At 53.5% G+C, this 21,227-nt stretch overlaps 1 protein-coding gene across 1 annotated transcript in view; it reads right to left on the reverse strand.

Annotated features, from left to right (window-relative positions):
* Positions 1-21,227, reverse strand: part of PEBP4 (phosphatidylethanolamine binding protein 4) — a 56,643-nt gene that overhangs the window by 3,993 nt on the left and 31,423 nt on the right. The window contains exons 5-6 of the mRNA XM_072357022.1: positions 1,532-1,577; positions 962-1,078 (exon numbers count right to left, since the gene is read on the reverse strand). Coding sequence (XP_072213123.1) covers positions 962-1,078; positions 1,532-1,577 — 163 coding nt within the window. The remainder of the gene's footprint in view (positions 1-961; positions 1,079-1,531; positions 1,578-21,227) is intronic.

The following is a 21,227-nucleotide window of genomic DNA, read 5'->3' on the forward strand; positions in this document are numbered from 1 at the left end:
CAACCCAAAGCTGTGCCACAGCAGCCAAAAGGTTAAATCCAACCTTCAGTCATTAAGACTCGGAGTTAATGAGCCAGGAAAGCAAAGTGAGGGGCAGAACGAGCCGTGGAGAGCCATGCATGGGAGCTTTACCCCATGGAGAGCCATGCATGGGAGCTTTACCCCATGGAGAGTCATGCATGGGAGCTTTACTTCATGGAGAGCCATGCATGGGAGCTTTACGCCATGGAGAGCCATGCATGGGAGCTTTACCCCATGGAGAGCCATGCATGGGAGCTTTACCCCATGGAGAGCCATGCATGGGAGCTTTACGCCATGGAGAGCCATGCATGGGAGCTTTACCCCATGGAGAGCCATGCATGGGAGCTTTACCCCATGCAGAGTCATGCATGGGAGCTTTACCCTATAGAGAGCCATGCATGGGAGCTTTGCCCCATGGAGAGCCATGCATGGGAGCTTTACCCTATGGAGAGCCATGCATGGGAGCTTTACCCCATGGAGAGCCATGCATGGGAGCTTTACCCTATGGAGAGCCATGCATGGGAGCTTTACTTCATGGAGAGCCATGCATGGGAGCTTTACCCCTTGTGCCCATCCCCACTTGGGGACGCGTCCCTGCTCTGGCTGGGAGTTGGCCAGCGTTGTGTCAGGGCCCTTTGAGCAATCCCTTTGCCACATCTCCATCTCTGATCCCTATCAGAGTGATGAAACTCCTGCTGTTGGTTGGTTGGGGACGCGCGGGTCAGATCTGAGCCCAATTTTACAGCCATTGAACCACCTCCCTTTATCCCCATCCCGCTATTTGGTGTCCCCCATCCCAGGGCCATCCAGCAACCCCAACCTCATCCCACTGCACCAAACGAGAGCATCCTTGCATGGGTTGGATCCCGTGCTGCAAACTCAGTATGGACGGACGCATGCAGCACCCAAAGCGATGCCCCGGGGCACGGCTGCTCCTCACCCAAAGCAATGTGCTCCTCAGGACCCAGAGCAATGCGTTCCCCCTCGGGCTGCTGATACAGGAGCAGCTGGTAGCGGTGATACCCACTGTGGGGCGGCGGTGTGGGGCGGGTGTACTCTGTGGGTGCAAAGGGAGATGTGGGGTGAACAATGCCCTGCTATGAGCATCGCCTTCTGCCCCACTCGTTGTCCCATTGGGAGGGTTGGGGTGGATGCTCGTGGCCTTGGGGTTGTTTCGTCCCCATTGCATGCAGGTGAGCCCCCATTGCACGCCCCCATTGCTGCGTGCCACGCTGTGTTCTGCATGGGGGGCACATAAGGATGTGATACAGGCAGACCAGGGTCTCCCCACCCCCTTCACTATGCCCCCCCCCCCTTAACAGGGACATTCCCCTTTGGGCTGTAACCCACACGGCTGCCTCTCAGCCTGCCTTGAACCCAACCTCTTTGTTCCTGCCACATCACAGAGGTTGGGATTCACCTGCTTTTATCTTGATGGCTGTTTTATTCCCCCCCCCTCCCTAACCCTCATACCCCCCCCCTTCCCCCCCAGCCTGTGCTTGGCACTCACCCGTCAGCACGCGCCCTCTGAGCTCCCCTGTCCTCAGCTCTGAGCCCTGCAATAGCACAGAGAGGAGGTGAGGAGCTGCCGAGCCCACAGTGGGACGGAGAGACCCGAATATCGACCCGATTGTGTTTCATTTTGGGGGGGGGGGGGAGATGCTACTTTGAGCCTTTTTCTTACCGAATCCATCCGCCAGCCAACTTCTATGTAACACCCTCAATATCTGGGCAGGGGGTTGACGCCCCGTGCCATGGGGATGGGGGCTAATGGGGACATCACTGCACACCAACCCTGTTGATCCCCCCCCCCCAACCTCCCCTCTCCCCCCCACTTCCCACCACAGCTTCCAACACTCATAAACCCTCCCCTGACTGCACCCGTTATTCCAGTCCTGCCCACACAATTGCTGCTGCCAGCCCTGCTCCGTCCCAACCTGCCCTGGGATTTATCCCCCCCCCCCCCCCAAAAGAAAACAAACCCAACCCCCAACAACCAACCCCAAACCAGAGGCACCGGGTAACAGCGAGCAGAAGTGCCCATAGGGAGCAGAACACAACGAGGGGGTTGGGGGGGATCAAAGCTTCTCCCTGCTGTGGGATGGGAGGGGAGTTCTGTGCATTGAGTCACGGTGCTGAGCACAGCGCAGTTCAACTGGGTGCCAAAGGCCACGCTGCTCCCAATGTCCCACAGCCAGAACCAAAGGGATCCCATCAATGGGGAGATATGGGGCAGCTCGGGGTGTCTGGGCTCTATGGGGGTTGGAGGAGAAGCTTCCAGGGGTCTGCAGGGGGTTCTGTGGCTGCTGGTTGTGCTTAGATGTGTGATACGGCCTGACCAGATGTGCCCCATGGTGCCCAGTGGTGCCACTGCAAACACTCGTGTGCACCCACTGCATCCAGGTGTGCACCAACACTCCATCCTGCTCCATCCAGGTGTGCACCAACACACCATCCTGCTCCATTCAGCTGTGCACCAACACACCATCCTGCTCCATCCATGTGTGCACCAACACATGTTCCTGCTCCATCCATGTGTGCACCAACACATGTTCCTGCTCCATCCATGTGTGCACCAACACACCATCCTGCTGCATCCAGGTGTGCACCAACACACCATCCTGCTCCATCCATGTGTGCACCAACACATGTTCCTGCTCCATCCATGTGTGCACCAACACACCATCCTGCTCCATCCAGTTGTGCACCAACACACCATCCTGCTGCATCCAGGTGTGCACCAACACACCATCCTGCTCCATCCAGGTGTGCACCAACACACCATCCTGCTCCATCCAGGTGTGCACCAACACACCATCCTGCTCCATCCAGGTGTGCACCAACACACGTTCCTGCTCCATCCAGGTGTGCACCAACACTCCATCCTGCTCCATCCATGTGTGCACCAACACACGTTCCTGCTCCATCCAGGTGTGCACCAACACTCCATCCTGCTCCATCCATGTGTGCACCAACACACCATCCTGCTCCATCCAGGTGTGCACCAACATACCATCCTTCTCCATTCATGTGTGCACCAACACACGTTCCTGCTCCATCCATGTGTGCACCAACACATGTTCCTGCTGCATCCATGTGTGCACCAACACACCATCCTGCTCCATCCAGGTGTGCACCAACACTCCATCCTGCTCCACCCATGTGTGCACCAACACACCATCCTGCTCCATCCATGTGTGCACCAACACATGTTCCTGCTCCATCCATGTGCTCACCAACCCTTCTGCTCCCACCCCATCCATCTGCCCACCTCCATCCCTCCCAGCTGTGCAGGGGATGCACACATCCCATCGCCTCCCCCCCACCCCAAAGCTCTCCTCACCCCAACACCTCCCCAACCTCTCCCATCCCATCGGCCCTTAATGGATCTCCGGGCCGGGCCGTGCTGCTCCGTGCAGCATCGAGCTGCTATTCCTGGCTTTGCCGTGGGCTCCTGGGGAGCGGCCGCGCTCCTCCCTGCTCCCCCACCTGCTCACACTGCGGGTTCTGCTCACCCCGAGAGAAAGACGCGGCCGGCGCGTTCCCCGTTCGCCCCCGGGGATGGGAGAGTCAAAGGATAAAGAGAACAGGAAGAGGGAGGGAGGGAGAGCAGGGACCGGCGCTATGAGAGCTGCCTTTGCTTTTTGAATTGGTGGTAAACAGCTCTTGTGAAGGGAAGGGAGCAAGTCGGGGTGGGGGGTTGGAATGAGGGGGGGGGGGAGGTGTGGGGAAAGAATTGCCCTGAGCCATAGGAGGGGATTGTGGGGTCGGTGCGAAGCGCCCTCACCTCATCTCCCCACCACGAGCCCAGCTAATGGATGCTGCTGAGCTGCCGCATTTATTAATGCCCTTTGACGAGAGCATTAGCAGTCCCTAATGACACCATTTGTGCCTTTTCCCTCTCTCTTCCCCCCGCCGAGGACTCGCGTTTCCATCCTCCACCCTCGGCCGCGTGTCAAGCAGCGCCGGAACGCCTGATGTGCACAGACTGCCCCCAAACGCGGAGCCACGAACCTCCGTGCCCCCATTCCCTCACCCTAAAGAGCGGAGAAAACCCATTTCCCCCCTTCCCAACGCCATCCCTTGGCAATGCCCAGAGCCCCCCCCCCCCCCCCACCTTCACACTGTCTGCTTCGGGGCGGGGAGGAGAAATAAATACAAATAAATGAAGAGGGCGGTGAGTCACGTTTTGTTTTCCTCTTGGTCTTCTATCCTTATCTATATGCACATATATGTTCCCTCTTATCTCCCCCCCCCCCCACCTCGCAATGATCCCATGGAGAGGAAGGGGGAAGGGCAGGGTGGTGAGTGCAGCCCTTAGACTGGGCGAGGACGGGATGGAAAGTGGGTGTGGGAATCAGAGCAACAGCTGGAGGGGATCCAGGACAAACAGAGCGAGGTTGGGACCACGGCCGTGCTGAGGAATGGGGCTGAGCTGCTGCTATGGGGACCCCCGGGGACCCCCTGTAACTAAAGGGGGCTGGAATAGAAGGGTGAGTTTTGTTGTGGGTCTGTTTGGTCACATCACATCCCAAATGGAGGTTGATCTCACCCCAAACCCCGCTCTTGTCCAGACCTGAGATCATGAAGGAGAGAGCAAGAGAAACTCTCCACCCCGTTACTCCTGCATGGAGAAGTCCTTCATGGGGAGGGATGGAGAGCAGATCTCCCACAGCAACCCCAAATCCCAGCGGTTCCCAGCTCAGCTCAAGCACCAAAACTGACTGATTTTACCCCAGAGCTGTGCCATGACAACACTCCTCAGTGGGGTCACCTTCACTCCTCAATGGGATCACCTTCATTCCTCAATGGGATCACCTTCATTCCTCAATGGGGTCACCTTCACTCCTCAATGGGGTCACCTTCATTCCTCAATGGGATCACCTTCACTCTTCAATGGGGTCACCTTCACTCCTCAATGGGATCACCTTTATCCTCAATGGGACCACCTTCACTTCTCAATGGGATCGCCTTCATTCCTCAATGGGACCACCTTCATTCCTCAATGGGATCACCTTCACTCCTCAATGGGGTCACCTTCACTCCTCAATGGGATCACCTTCACTCTTCAATGGGATCACCTTCACTCTTCAATGGGATCGCCTTCATTCCTCAATGGGGCCACCTTCATCCTCAATGGGGCCACCACCATTTCTCAACGGAGCCTCCATCATTCCTCAATGGGACGCCATGTTGCAATGGGACCACCGTCATTTCTCAATGGGACATCTCAGTGGGACACCTTAATTTCTCAACAGGGCACCACTTCTCAATGGGATCACCACCATTTCCCAATGGGATGTCACACCTCAATGGGACCACCACCATTTCTCAGTGGGGCCACCAGAAAGATGCTGCCATGTGAATGTGGGTTGTCTGCCCACCCTCACCACACAAATGAGCTGGGACTCATTGGACCCCCCAGGCAATGTCCCCATAGGTGGCTCAAGGGGTCCCACTGCCCACCTTGTGTCCCCAGCAGAGTCACAAGGCAGGGACGTGGCTCCAATGAGCATCTCCTTGGGTTTATGGGGTCAACACCGGAAGGATTTACCCCAGCTGCTTTTAGGACCGTGAGGGCTCAGGGCAGCCCTCCTTTTTCCTTCTAGGTTGCTTTAAACGGGGAAGGCCACCATAAAAATAGATTAAAAAATAAATATCAGGCACGGGTGTAATTCAAACGAAGGCTCATCTGATACACCCCAATGCCCCGGGGAGAGCCAGGCTGTAGGGTTATTAAGCAAGCAAAATAAACACAAATCACCCCGGCGTTGGGCTCTTTGCAAAAGGTTTAATCTCAGAGAGAGGAGGAAGGTCTGCTCTGCACCAGCTCTGCTGATCCTCGGGGTGTGGGACGGCTTCTCTATAGGGTTGGGGGGTGGACAAAGCACCGCAGGACCCCAGGAATGGGGTTGGGGGGGGGAGGAGAGCCACGGTCAGAGCCCTGAGGTTTGAGTGCAGGGAATGGAGTCGGAGTGGGCACGGAAAGGGCTGGGGAGCAGTTCTTGGGAATGGAAAAGTCATCCCGCTTTCAGCTTTGGGATCAGCTGGCTTTTCCAGCACAACATTTCCGGATGATTGTTGGAAAAACACCAACATTTCTTTCTTTTTTTTTTGCCTAATCCAGGCACTTAAAGGACCTGAACCCGATCCGATGCAGAACCCAAACCTACACCCTGCCCTGGGGAGGGGAAGGACGCACCTATGGGGACACAACGGGTTCGGGGACACGGGGATGTTTGCACGGGTGTGTGCTCAGCGCCTGCACGTTCCCAAGGGCTGTGGGGCACGTGTGCCAAAACGCCGCCCTCGTGCCCCACTCCATCCCCACTGCAAGATCCGGGCTATGGGGACACAAAGAACCCCCATTCTACTGTAGATTGTAGCGGTGGTGACCCCAATGGGGCTCTTTTTAAGGTGCAGGGATGCTGTGCCCCATCCCAACCCCGGGGCAAGGGGGGGGAATGTGGCCCCACGTGCCCCAAAAGCTCTCCTACACATTTTCCTTCTGTCTGATCCCCATCCCAAAGCTTTCCTGGGCACGGGGGCGGATCAAAGGCCGCGCGTGCCAACATTACTACTGCTCTGGGCCAACTTGGCTATTTTGGAATCCCTAATCTGATGGGAGCAATGGGGAATCTGATGGCAGCGGTGGGGAATGTGATGGGAGAAGTGGAGAGTCGGATGGGAGAAATGGGATGGGAGCAATGGGGAGTTGTATGGGAGCAATGGGGTTCAGATGGGAGCAATAGGGGTTCAGATGGGAGCAATAGGGAGTTGTATGGCAGCAATGGGTGTTCAGATGGGAGCAATGGGGGTTCAGATGGCAGCAATGGGGGTTCAGATGGAAGCAAAAGGGAGTAGTATGGGAGCAATTGGGGTTCAGACGGGAGAAACTGAGAATCTGATGGGAGAAATGGGATGGGAGCAATGGGGAATTGAATGCAATCAGTGGGGAATCGGATGGGGATAGTGGGGAATTGAAGAGGAGCAAGGAGGAATCTGATGGGAGCACTGGGGAATTGAATGGGAGCAGTGGGAAATCGGACGGAACCAGTGGGGAACTGGATGGGAGCAGCGGGGAACGTGATGGGAGCAATGGGGAAGTGGAGAGGAGCAATGGGAAATCAGATGGAATCAGTGGGGAACGGGAGGGGATCAGTGGGGAACCGCACAGAATCAATGGGGAATCAGATGAGAATAACGAGGCAAGAGCACGGGGGTGGGCTTTTGCTTTTTCTTTCTGTTATTCTTTCTGTTATTTCATCTTTTTCTTGCTGGCCAAAAGTTTCCCCCCCCCCCCCCCATCCTCCATTGCACATCTGGGGATGAGGAGCTGCCCGGCCCCCGCAGTGCATCCGGGTGCCTCGGGCTCAGCCTTGCGGCCGCTTCCTGACAACAACATTTGGCAGCGGGCAGAGGGAGAGTCCGGCCCGGCCCTGGGGATGCAGCAAATTTGGACAGGAAACATCTCAAACTGGAGCTCTTCCCTCTGCTCGTTAGTCTGTATTTTGCAAAGGATGGGGGGGGGACCCTTGGAAGAGGGAAGGGTTGAGGCGTCGCTCGGTGAGTTTTTGCATTGGTTTGGGTGCTCAGAAAGAGCCACACGGGTTTTGTTTGCCCAACTTATGCTGCTGATGAGCACCCTCTGCTCCCCAGGGATGCAGGGCTGTGGTGTTCTGCAGTGCTATGGGGTTCTGCAGTGCTTGGGGCAGCCCCATCCCGAGGATGAGGGGTTAACAGGGCTGCGGTTACAGCTGCAGAAAGGCTGCCAAGCCGCCGTGCCACGGACTTCCCTTTTTCCCATAAAAGTCCACCGGATCCTGGCTCCCACGGGGCGCACGCGGGGCGAGGAAGGAGGGGGGGCCTGGCCGCCCTACCTGGGGCGCATACGATGTTTGTGCAACAACAACCCCGCACTCCTCCCCCATCCAAAAAAAAAAAGTCAAACCACCCCAAAAACACCCATAGGTGGGGCTGGGGGACGCGGGGTGATGCCTGGAGGCGTTGGGTTGGTTGGGCCTTCAGAAGGGATAGAGGGAGAAGCGGCGTCGGAGGTGACCCCGACCCCATATAATACTTATGACGGGGGTGTGCAGCCCGACTCAGATCCTTGCTGCTGGCTCCGAGCTCGCAGCTGTATCAGTTACAGCACAGACGAGATGTCATCACACCGAGGCTTGCATCAGAAGCATCTTGCAATGCAGAAAAAAAAAAAAGAAAAGCCAAATTTTTACAGTAGAGGTGCGCGCACACACACGGAGCGAGCGAGCCCGGGTAATTAACTTAATAGGTTTCTTACAGAATGCCCCGTGAGTGATGCTCAACATATTCAAGTGTTGACAAGACGGCGCTGAACCCGACGCCTACACCATGGGCAAGCCAGGCAGCGAGCGCAGACACACCTTCATTGTCTGAAACTTGTAGTAAAACTCAGAGCGTGTTGTGAAACGCGGCTGCACAGATGGGTGCCCGTAACCCTTCTGCTGCCGGAATCTTCCCTTTAGGGGAGATATGGGTTGATAGCAGAAGGAAAATCTGGGTGTCTCGAAGGGGTTCTGCTCAGGGAGGCGTTTCTGGGAACCTCTTTTGTGTATGAGATGTGTTTTTGGTCGAGCTTTGTGTGGTGGGATGAAAAAGAAAGGTGGGGATGAGGCACTCGGGGTCATGGCATGGTGGGCATGGTGGGGATGATGGGGTTGACTTGATGGTCTGAGATGTCACTTCCAACCTTAATGGTTGTGTGATCCTAAGGGCGTAGAGGCGATGGGTTGGGGTTGGACTCAACAGTCTTGGAGGTCTTCTCCAGTTCTGATCCTGTGGACATGGAGGGTGACTGGTTGGCTTGATGGCCTCGGTGGTCTTTTCCAACCTGAGTGACTCAATGACTGCATGGAAATGGTGGTGATGTGTCACTGCTTGGTGGTCTTGGAGCTCTTCCCCAACCTCAGAGGTTCTATGATTCTATAAGCAGCAGCTGACAGCAACGCGAGGCTGTGGGCTGAGCTCTCACAGCCACCCAAAAATTAAAAAGAAAAGGAAAAAAATAATAAAAAAAACAAAACCAAAAGGAAAACAATCCATGGAAGAGAGATTTGTGGGGAAACCAGTTTGGATGGCGATATGTTGTAAGAGGCAGCAGAGATCCATCTCCTGGAGACTTGGGGTGGGATCTTGAGTCAGGGAAGTTGCCCAAGAAAGGGTGGTCTTTCCTTACAGGTTTCACCGGCTTGGGCAAGCGTTGTGCCAGCGGTGGGGACCCGTGTTGTACAACGCGTGGAGCAATCACCACCACTGTCATCACTGTGCTGATGAGCCCCGAAACCCGTCGGCGTCCCCCTCTATCGTGGGGTTGCTTCAGTTCTGCAGCCACCAGGCTGCATGGTGCCCAATGCGCGGGGCACCGGCACTCAGGAATTAGGGATTTAGCTGGGAGTTAGCTGGGTATTGTTGGGGAATTAAAGGTTTACCTGCGCGTTGCAGATGGAGGCTTAGAGGTTTTACAACCGCTGTAGATTTACAGCTGGTAGAAATTTCGACACAGGTTGGTTTGCCCCTGGCAGGGAGGATTTTGGCTGTGGTCACCCTGATGAAATGCATGCAGGTGGGAACGGTGGTGAGGACTGAGTCCCACTCGTGCCATCACCGTGTCTCCAACCAACCCCGAGCCCTGTGGCCATGGAGAGAGCCCATTGGGCTGCCAAAGAGCACGATCCAACCCTAACACGAGCCTTAGGTCAAAGCAAACTTTCAAGCCCATCAGGATGCAAGAGAAATGCATCCCAAAGCTCTGCAACGCCAGCGTCGCTCTTGGCCCGCTATCACCCCAGCAACGTGCGGTGGGGGAACGCACCCTGCTGCAAAACTCTCTCTGCAGCATCAGGGCCGGGCAGAGGAGCTGTGCAATGCCCAGCCCGGGGCAGCAGGCTCACCCACGCCCTGGGAGCAGGCAGCTCCTCTTGCAGCGATGCGGGCGGATAAGCCCTTGCGCAAGGAGAGGGGTGCGAGGAGGATGCACGGCGGGAGCAGACTTGCTTGGGATCAGGGCTGCTGCCGGCGACACTGGGATGGATGCACAGCCCTATAGGGGCTGCTCGGACGGACAGATGGGGCCGGGTGCCTGTCTGCACAGGCAGAGTGGTTTCCATGATCTCAATCAGCGCTGAGTTCACGCATGTGTTCCCAGTGTGCAAAACGGGGGAAACAATCGATTCTGCCCCAGAAATGCGGGCATGCCAAATCACTGCTGGACCCGGATAAAACAGAGAGGAGATGGAAACGTTCTCCACATCTTTTGGACACCTCACTGTTGTGGGATGGAGCATCCCCAGGGGCTTCCAGTGCTGGGTTTAGCCCCAAATCAGGCACTTTTCCCCCCTTTACAATGCATCACCAAGCACGGTCCCACCAGAGTGCTTCAGGGTCACATCCCCTGCTCTGTGATTGCCCACCCCCCGTCCCAGCTGCTTCCCATTCCTTTGGTACAAGGAGGTGCAAAATAAGTTGTTGTTGGTTGATGGGGCCAGTGATTATTAATAATAATGCAGCTCTCCGTGCTCCAGTTTCCCAGCGTGCTGGCAGGGTGCCACCCGGGCCCGGTGATTTAGTGCAACTTAATTATTCCCAGCATTTCATCACCTCTTGTTTTTGATGCCTGTGTCTCCACCAGTGCCTCACCTTCATGACTAAGAGAGCCAGGGAAAAAGGGAGAGAAAAGGGGAAAAACTTTGAGCTGGGGGTGGAGGGGGAAAGAGAGAAGGAAGGGAGGGCGAGGTGATGGGGACACCCATGGTGCCTCTTGCAATAGAGGACTTTGGGCACACCAAGCAGGGCACAAACCCGTAAGGGATGGACCAATGCATCCCTTCCATTGAGATCTCTTTGCCCAGCCAAGTGCCACCCTGCTGTAAATAGCGATGCCTCCTTCTCCTATCGTATTTTCCATCCATTCATTTCGAGGCGCGCTGGCAAAGTGGGTGGGTGTCAGTAACCACACTGTATAGGTGCAGAAGTGCTCATTCCATGTGTTCAGGCACTGAGATGATGTCAGGGCTGGAGCTGAGGGACCTCGCTGTGCTGATAAGGACCCAGTCCTGTCCCCAGCCCCATGGCAGCACCCTGCCCATGTCACCATCCCTGTGCATGGCAAGGGACTGGGAGCAATGGGATGCAGAGCTGCAAAGCGAGACCAGGGTGCAAGGTTAGGAGGTAGGGATGGGGTGCAGGATTGGGGTGTAGAACTGGGGTGTGGGGTTGGGGTGTAGAATTAGGATGCAGGGTCAGAGTGCAGGGTTGGGATGGTGCTGGGAGGTGACATTGGGACGTAGCACTGGGATGCAGCTTTGGGATTCAGGATAGGATGATGCTGAATTTGGATGTAGCTCTGGGATTCAGGGGAGGAAGTTGGCCAGTATGTGGGACCAGGATACAAAGACAGGATGGAGCAGTGGGATGCAGTGCTGGGGACAGGGCCAGGATGAAAGGTCAGGATATAGCACTGGGGCGTAGGGGCAGGATGCAGAATTAGGATATAGGGTTGGGATACAGGGCTGGGATGCAGGGTTGGGATGCAGGACAGGATCATGCCTGGGTTGCAGGGTTGGGATGAAAAGTTGGGATGCAGGATTGGGATCTGGGATGGGACGATGCCTGGCATGCAGTATTGGGATTTAGCACTGGGATGCAGGACTGGGATGTATCACTGGGGTGTGGGATTGGGAGTCAGGATGGGATGATGCCTGGGATGCAGGGTTAAGTTATAGGGTTGAGGTGCAGGTTTGGGGTAAACAATTGGGATGCAGGATGAGATGAAGGCTGGGATGCAGGACTGGGAAGTAACACTGGCCTGCAAGGTAGGATGCAAGGTGGGATGAAGAGTTGGGATGATGCCTAGGCTACAGGACAAGACGTTATCTGGGGGTCAGGGTTGGGATGATGCCTGGGATGCAGGATGGGATGGCGTTTGGGATGCAGGATGGGATGCAGGGTTGGGATGCAGGATGGGATGGAGTTTGGGATGCAGGGTTGGGATGCAAGATGGGATGCAGAGTTATGATCAGGATGGGATGCAGGGTTTTGATCAGGATGGGATGCAGGGTTAGGATGCAGGATGGGATGGAGTTTGGGATGCAAGATGGGATGGAGTTTGGGATGCAGGATGGGATGCAGGGTTATGATCTGGATGGGATGCAGGGTTGGGAAGAAGGCTGGGATGGAGTTTGGGATGCAGGATGGGATGCAGGGTTACGATCAGGATGGGATGCAGGGTTGGGATGCAGGCTGGGATGCTCACACCAGCAGGGCAAAGGCAGCTCAGCATGTCCCACCCCACACAGCAGCTTTAGGACCACCTTGCCCACAGCAGAGCTCGGTGCCAGGTGGCTCAGCACCCCAGGGAGCAGCAGGGAAGCCCGGGCTCCACTCCAGGCCATGTAAAAGTCCACCAAGAGCCATCAGAGTGGGGAGAGGGGGATGCCAAAGCCAGGGATATTCATGAAAAGGGGGGGCGGGGGGGGGGGGGAAGAAAAAATAAAGAAAGAAATAAAGAAAAACAGTATTTCCAGTATTTCCCTCTGTGCCTTTGGCCTGGTGCAGCCCTTCTGCTCACTGCTCTGTTTATACATGATAGACAACTAATTAACATCCAAGCCTCTTGAAAGGTCTTTTCAGAGGTAATGTACTGACAGAGGATGTCAGTGAGGAGCAGTGATTTGTCTAAGCAGTGATCACATTGTTTCAGACTGAATGAGGTGAATATTAAACTGCTTTAAATGCGCTCTTCATAAAGCACTAATTACATACTCCTGGGGGAGTACGGGCAAGGAATACTAAACAGCAGAAAAGTCAACAGTGCTTTTTATAGTACGTTGCTGGGTTCGGTGTTTTTCTGTCTTTCTTTCTCCGTGCGCTCACTCTCCCTCTCCCTCCTTTACTGTACAATCACAGCACGCTGAAGAATACACATTTATAGCACAATGGTTCACGTCTAATTATATGGCAATCATTAGTTTTAACCTGGGTGCATTATATTTCCTTTGATATATCGTGCCCCCCGGCATCTCTTTGCATAGAAGTCTTCCAATGGCATTTACTCCCCACCCATGGAAAAAAAAAGTGCTTTCCCCCCCCCCGACCATCATTAGCATTTGCTTATGATTTTTTATTTCTCCCTAAACAACATTGGCAGCAATAAAAGGGGCAAAGAGGGGAGGAGGAGGAGGAGAAAATCCGCTTCATCGGAATAGGGATCTGTTCCCTCCCTCCTGGAACGGTGCGCTTTGTTATTACCAAGGTAACCCCCGTTGGGTTTTTGGGGAGGAAAGGAAGCACGGAATGGGGCAGGGAGGAATTGATGCAGATCCTGATGCAGCCCCGGTCCAGTTTATCCCACAGAGGGACAATGGGATGGGTCACCATCCCCGGCTATGGCCTTGGTGCAAGGGGTCGGGCTCATATGCTTAAGGGATGGATGGTAGAATGCGGACCTTACACACTGGGTATGGATCAGAGATAGGATGGGGTGGGATTATTAGGTTGAGGGTATGGCAAGGGTGCTAGGGTTCAGTTTAAATGCATAGGATATCAACTAAACACATAGGGTAGAAACCAAATACATAGGATACAAATGAAATATATAGGATATAAACCAAATATATGGGATACAAAACAGATATATGGGATTCAAACCAAATATATGGGATACAAACCAGACATATGGGATTCAAACCATATATATGGGATACGAACCAGATATATGGGATACAAACCAAATATATGGGATACAAACCAGATATATGGGATTCAAACCATATATATGGGATTCAAACCAAATATATGAGACTCAAACCAAATATATGGGATACAAACCAAACACTTTGGTTATCAACCCAATGCACAGAGTATGGCCAACAGGCTTGAGTCAAGTGCATGGGGTGCATCTCAGCCACACCGAGTACATAGATCTCATCTCAAACACAGAGAGGGTGGCTCAGATTTATGGAATAGGGTCCAAGCAGGTGAGATGTGGCTTAAACGCATAGGTTTGGTGCTCAAACACGTGTGGTATGGCTCTAAGATTTGGGGTGTGGCTCATAGACATTGAGGTATGGATGAATGACAACAGGCATAGGTTCTGGCTGAAAGACGTGGAGTATGGCTCAGAGACACGGAATATGGCCAAGAGACATGGAGTATGGCTCAAAGACATGGAGTATGGCTAAGAGACATGGAATATGGCTAAGAAACATGAAATATGGCTCACAGACATGGAGTATGGCTCACAGACATGGAATATGGTTCACAGACATGAAGTATGGCCCAAAGACATGGAATATGGCTCAGAGACATTGAGTATGGCTCAAAGACATTGAATATGGCTAAGAGACATGGAGTATGGCTCACAGACATTGAATATGGTTCACAGACATGAAGTATGGCTCAAAGACATGGAGTATGGCTCACAGACATGAGGTATGGCTCACAGACATGGGGTATGGCTAAGAGACATGGAGTATGGCTCAAAGACATGGAATTTGGCTAAGAGACATGGGGTATGTCTCACAGACACAAGTGTTGGCTCGTCTCTATAGAACGTGGCTCCGATGCATGGATCACATAGGTTTGGGCAACTACCCATTGGGTACAGCCCCAAACCCCCACATTTGGCTCAGCACCTCCCAAAGCCAGCAGGTTGGCACGGCAAGTCTGGGGAGAGCCGGGACCAGGCACTGCCTTCCTTCGAGGTGCAAACTTCTTTGGAAAGGAGGAGTCAGGCAGCCCTTAGATATCTCTTTTTCTCTTTAAAGAACATGAAAGAATCTGATAATTACTTCTATCTACCACCCAACTGTACTAATTACCAACCTATTTCTTCACAGTATGACAGACACGGGCTCTCCAAAACACATAGAGATAAATTAGCACTAATTGGTTTTCCTCTGGCTGTTTGAATTAGTATTTAAAGCTCCAATTACAAAGCAGAATAATTACTATTAATGTCCTGTCGCAGTACAAAAGGCAGATATCTCGCGAACAAGTCCAGGTGTATTATTACACTGATTACCGAATATTTAACCTGGCTCATTAAGACAAAGACTTGGGGGAAACTTGGGGAGGGGAGGAAATAAAGAAGAAAAAGGAAAGAAAACGAGTCCATAGGGCTCATAAATGGGGGGCTCATTTTTCCCCCAAAGAGCGGGGTGTTGGGCAATGATTTGCACCCATTTCATCACCTGGGTAGGGAGAGGTGCGGGCGGCCCGGCAGTGCCCTCTGCTGCCACCCACATGGGGAAACCATTGGGGCACCCTTGGGGACACCATAGGGGACACCATAAAGGACCCTATAACTCATCCCGCAGCTCCATGAGCGTTGCATGAAGCTCAGATCCAAGATCCCATACTGCTCCCATAGGATTTGGTCAAGGTTGGTGCCATCGGTGCCACCACCATCTCCATGGGGCCACCAATGGGATTTGGTGAAGGATGTGCTCTCAAAGCCACCACCATCCCCATGGGGTCACCAATGGGATTTGGTGATGGTTATATCATCAGTGCCACCACCACCACCATCCCCATAGGGCCACCAATGGGATTTAGTGAAGGATGTGCTCTCAGTATCACCACCATCCCCATGGGGTCACCAATGGGATTTGGTGAAGGATGTGCTCTCAGTATCACCACCATCCCCATGGGGCCACCAATGGGATTTGGTGAAGGATGTGCTCTCAGTATCACCACCATCCCCATAGGGCCACCAAAGGGACTTTGGCTCATACCTTTGGGGCCACTGCTCTGGCTGGGTACCTCCAAGCTCCCAAAGCCCTGAGCACCACCAAGCACAGGGTTTGTGGGTGCGGAACGATAGGGGGAGGACAGGGAGGGATTTCTTTTTGGGAGATCAGGTGGGAGGCGTGCGGGGATGCCAGCTGGCGATGGGCTATATTTCTACTGACAAGGCTTTACCCTGTAGGTGTGAGGAATTCCAATTAAATATTCAGCCTATTTGTCTGTGTGTGGGAGAGGGTTTGCTGTGCAGGAGGAAAGCCTCACATTCAGCTCCGTAGTGAACCATTAAGAGAGAAATTAGCTCAGTTCATCAAGGGAAGCCAGCGGAGGGTTTTCCTCGCTCTCCTACCTTGTTCCGGCTCTCGTTTGGAAGCAGAGGGGAGAAAACACGGCTGTGGTTTGCAGAAGGAGGAGGAAAAAAGTCCTTTTTTAGGCTGTACACCCAGCTTGTCCCAATGAGTGATCGATGCACTGGGAGAAGGGTCGGGGGGGCAGCGTGCTCGATGGTTTTAATTGCTCTCACATTTACCGGCCACCTCCTTAACGAGTCATTTGTAAGGCTCTAATTAATCGCCTCCAACCAAAAGCCTTTGCCTCGGGATGATCTTTTGAAGCCGGCCCTGTAAAAGTTCAGGTTTTATTGATTGAGGGCCCTTTTGGCATTCGCACCAGGGATCGATGGGGCAGCACCTGCCCACGTCTGGTCACCTGGGGATGGGCTCAGTGCTCCCCCCAATGCTCCACATCTGGCATCGTCCCATTGGCCCCAGTGCCCCATTGGGATGATTTTGGGGCTGTTTCCAAACAAAACTCCAACCCAACATGGGAGGATCCATCAATTCCATCATCTGCTGGAACCCAGCGCCCTTCTGCCCATGTGGAACAACTTTCCAACTCAGAATACCCAAATTTTAAGTAGATCCCGAAGAAACAGGAAGATTAATATTAAAGCCTTCCTCCCCCCAAAAAATAAAGGACAACTTTTTGTTCACAAAGCCATAAACGTTCCCCTTGTTTCCCTCATGCACAGTGCCTGCGTTCCGTGGAAGGAAAAGTTCCTTGCAATGGGAACCAAGCTGTAATTTCACTCTCTGAATGACGGGCATCGCTTGTAGGAAGGATCCCAGTTGGGAGCTGCTGAGAGCTGCCTTTAATCAGCCCCAAATCCCCACTGTAAATTCCAGGTGAGAAATTAATCCCTTCTGCCAACTCCTCCCATCCCACTGTGGGAACGGCCACCCCTATGGGGACAGTTGGCATCGGTTCTTCATCTGTGTCACCTCCCTACCCACTGACCCCATCTCCAGCAAGGTGTAAAGGCTCACTCCATCCTCTTTATGAGATGCTCTTTGGCTTTGCTGATGCGTGATGTGGCAGCCACCCCCCTATTGGCTTTGGGCATCCCCATCCCGCTCTGTGCGTTCAGACCCAAAGATTTTGGCCTCTGGGGCAGCACCTGCAGATTCGGGATCGGGTTTGGTTTTCTGTCTCTCTTTATACACTTTTTTTTCCCCCCTCTCCCTTCCTTCCTTTCAAAACCCGAAGCCAACGACTCCATAGCAACCCCGCAGCTCCCAGGGTCTGACTGCAGCGCTTTGATCGCGCTGTCGCTTCGTTTAAGGCGATACCCCTGTAGGTGTGAGGAACTCCAATTAAGCATTCCGCTGGCTTGCCGTGTGGGGGGACAGGCTCTGCTGTGGAGGAGGGAAGCCTCGGTGACTAATCGCTCAGACACCGCGTCTGTGGCACCAGGGGAGGGCAGGCAGAGGGTTTTCCTCCACCGTGCAGCTGCCTCTGCATTCCCTTTTCGGGGCTGCGGGGCTTCCTGGCGGAAGCTGGAACGATCCCAAAGCATCTCCTATCACGGCCGGGATCCTCCTGCGGATGGATGCTGTTGCAAAGAGGAAGCAGATTCGGGAGGTTTGGGATGGCTTTGTGTGTGTTGCTCCGTGGGATGTTGGGATCTCCGTGTTGCAGGGAGGATTTAGGGTTCACCGTCGTGTCACCTGTGGGGTGAGCAGCCCTGCTTGAAGGGGAACTCCCCCAAGCTTGGAAGGGCATCCCCAAATTTGGATGGACATCCCCAAATGTGGATGAGCAGCCTTAAGTTTGGATGGAGCAGCCCTCAGTTCTGACTTGCTTCCCTGCCTTTGGATGAGCAGCCCCAAATCTGGATGAGCATCAATAGATGCTGATGCGCTGCCCCAGATTTGGATGAGCATCCCCATATCCTGATAAGCAACCCTAACTTTGGATGAGCAGCCCCGAATTCAGGCTGGTTTCACCAAACTTGGATGAATATCACTAACTTTGGACAAGCATCCCCAAATTTGGATGGCGGCCCCAAATTCAGGCTCATTTCCCTAAATCTCAACCAGCATCCCTGATTTTCTGACCAGCAATCCTAACTTCGGGGGTACAGCTCTGGATGAGCATCCCAAATGTGCACAAGCAACCCTGGCATTGGATGGGCATCTCCAAATTCAGACAAGTATCCCCAGATTCAGATGTGAAACCCTGATTTCGGATGAGCACCCCCAAATTTGGATGGGCACCCCTAGATTCAGATGAGCACAGACAACTTTGCCTGAGCATCCCTAAATCTCAACCAGCACCACTCGAGGAAGACACGCATCGCTAAGCACCGACACCAAACCCCTCTCCCCAATCCCTCTCCCCCACCACTCCTTTCCATCCCCATCCACTCAGGGATCCAGCCCCACAAACTCACAACACCCCATAGACCACCCCACACCCCACTGCCCTCAGTGAGAGCATCCCCCATTGCCACCACCCCCGTTGCAGGGGGAGGCGGGGAAGGGTACGGCCGTGGGCAGCGCAGGACGTGCCGTCCCTCCCCTTCACTTCCCCACGGTGCTTTACATAACTTCTGCTGCTTAGTCACAGCTTCGCCTCTTTTTTTTTTTTTCCCCCTTTTTTTTCCTTTTTGGAGCGATTTTCTCCACCGCATCATTTCGGCAGGGAAGTCCCTTCCTTTCTCTGTTCCCGTGGTAACGGCACCGATTCGCCTTCCCGGTGATTCATGGCGGGGTGCAGTAGGAGTTCCCTCCTCCATCCCCGCACACCCACACACGGCCCCATTAATCACCACTCTGCACCGTGGAGGGGGGACGGGACCGTGGGAATCCCACTGTGCACATCCCATAGAGCTCCGTGTGCGTCCTATGGATCTCCATGTTCATCCTGTGTACCTCCATGTTCTTCCCATAGATCCCCAGGTTCATCCTACAAACCTCCATGTCCATCCTACAAACCTCCATGTCCATCCTACACATCTCCATGTGCACCCTATATACTTCCATATCCATTCTATAGATCCCCATGTGCACCCTATAGATCTCCACGTGTGTCCCATCCACTTCCATATACCCCATCTCCATAGGCATCCTATACATCTCCATGTACATCCTGCACACCTCCATATACATCCTACACGCTATCATGCACATCTTACACATCTCCATGTGCATCCTATTTATGTCTGTGTACAACATATACATCTCCATACCCACCTTTGAAATCTCCTTTATCCCATACATCCCCTTTATAGATCCTATATACCTTCATGCACATCCCATACCTCCCCATACACATCTTATACATCTCCATACACATCCTATACATCCAATGCAAAGTATGTCTGTGCACATCCCATGGGTTCCATACAAAACTTCCATATATGTTCCATCCCCTATATACATAGATATCCATCTGCAACTCACCCCCTACATACATAGGGTCTCCATATACATCTTATAGCCTGTATGTATATAGGGTATCCATGCCCCTTCCATCTCCTATAGACATAGATCTCCATATACAACCCACCCCCTATATACACAGGGTCTCCATACACTTTGTTGCCTATACGCACGGCATCTCCATAGAGGGTTCATGGCCGTATCTCTGCTGGAGAACAAAACCAATCTGCAAACCCTCCCCATGCCATCCCGGTGTGTTTTATCTGATTTATTTTCTCCTCGTTAAGAGGAGCTAATTAACAAACAGCCGTTTGAATAAACAGCAAGTGAGAGTGTTTGCAGCCTCGGCGTTATTGGATGGTGACGAAATCATTGGCCTCGGTGAGCTGAATGAAAGAGAAGCAAGAAGGAAATCCCTAAATCCACTTCTACCAGGTGGGAAAGCAGGAGATGGGACCACACGTTGGGGTTCCCTGTCCCTGGGGATGCCCCCAAGCCATACAGCTCCACTGGGAGCACCCGGCACCCCAAGGTCACCCAAAACACCCCAACCAACCCAACTGGGATCACACCCCAATGATCCACCTCTACTAGGAGCACCTGGAACACTCAGATTGCTCAGGACGACCCAAACAACCCCAGATCTCTGCTCTGGGGGCAGCTTCAGACCAACAGCCCGTAGGAGAAAGGAAAGATTCCAACCATTAAAGGAAGAGAGAAGCTGCGGGATGCAGCCCCGATGACAGAAACCTCTTTATCACCGTCATAATCGTCTCTCCCTCCGCGGATCCTTGGCAATATAATGATCGTAATCACAGAGTGCGTGTCTGTCTGCCTGAAAGCATCGTGGTTCTGGGGCTGGGAGAGGGTGTGTGGGGCTGGGAGCTGGTAGGTAGGGCTGGGATAAGATTAGTGGGGCTGGGAGCTGGGGTGTAGGGTTGGGAGATGATGTGTAGGGTTGGGAGATGATGTGTAGGGCTGGGAGAAGATTCATAGGGCTGAGAGCTGATGTGTAGGGCTGGGAGAAGATGCGTAGGGTTGGGAGAAGATGTTTAGGGCTGAGAGATGATATGTATGGCCATGAGCTGATGTATAGGGTTGGTAGCTGATACATAGGTCTGGGAGAAGATTCATAGGGCTGGGAGCTGATGTTTAGGGCTGGGAGAAGATGTGTAGGGTTGGGCACTAATATGTAGGTCTGGGAGCTGACGTGTGGGGCTGGGAGCAGACATGCCCCCATGTTTTCCCCCTCGTCTCAACCCCAGAATGTTTGCAGCCTTACAAACACCCCATCCCAGTGTCGGTGCTCCCCAGGGTGCATCAAAAGCCACCCTTTGCACTTCCTCATTTTAGTGGTGGCTTAGTGGGCAGGTTGGAAGTGCAATTACCTGAGAACGTTAATTACAAGGCAGGAGGGCAGGAGCCCGAGCAGCTCTGGACTCAGGGATAAACCTGGTGTGTGCAAGGAGGCTCTGAGCAAACAGGCATCCTCGTGCAAAGAGGCATCTGTGCAAACACATGCAAGTGAAAACGCGCTCGTGCAAAGGCATGTGCTCGTGCAAACAGCTGTGCACACAAAGAAGCATTCTCGTGTGAACACACGCAGATGTGTGCATCTGTGCAAGCACAGGCACTTGTGCAAACCCGCATTCCCCTGCAGGCAGCCCTGCAGGCACTGTTTTTTCCCACAGCAACGGGGAA

Source organism: Excalfactoria chinensis, chromosome 25 (genome assembly GCF_039878825.1).
Source record: "Excalfactoria chinensis isolate bCotChi1 chromosome 25, bCotChi1.hap2, whole genome shotgun sequence".
NCBI lineage: Eukaryota > Metazoa > Chordata > Aves > Galliformes > Phasianidae > Excalfactoria > Excalfactoria chinensis.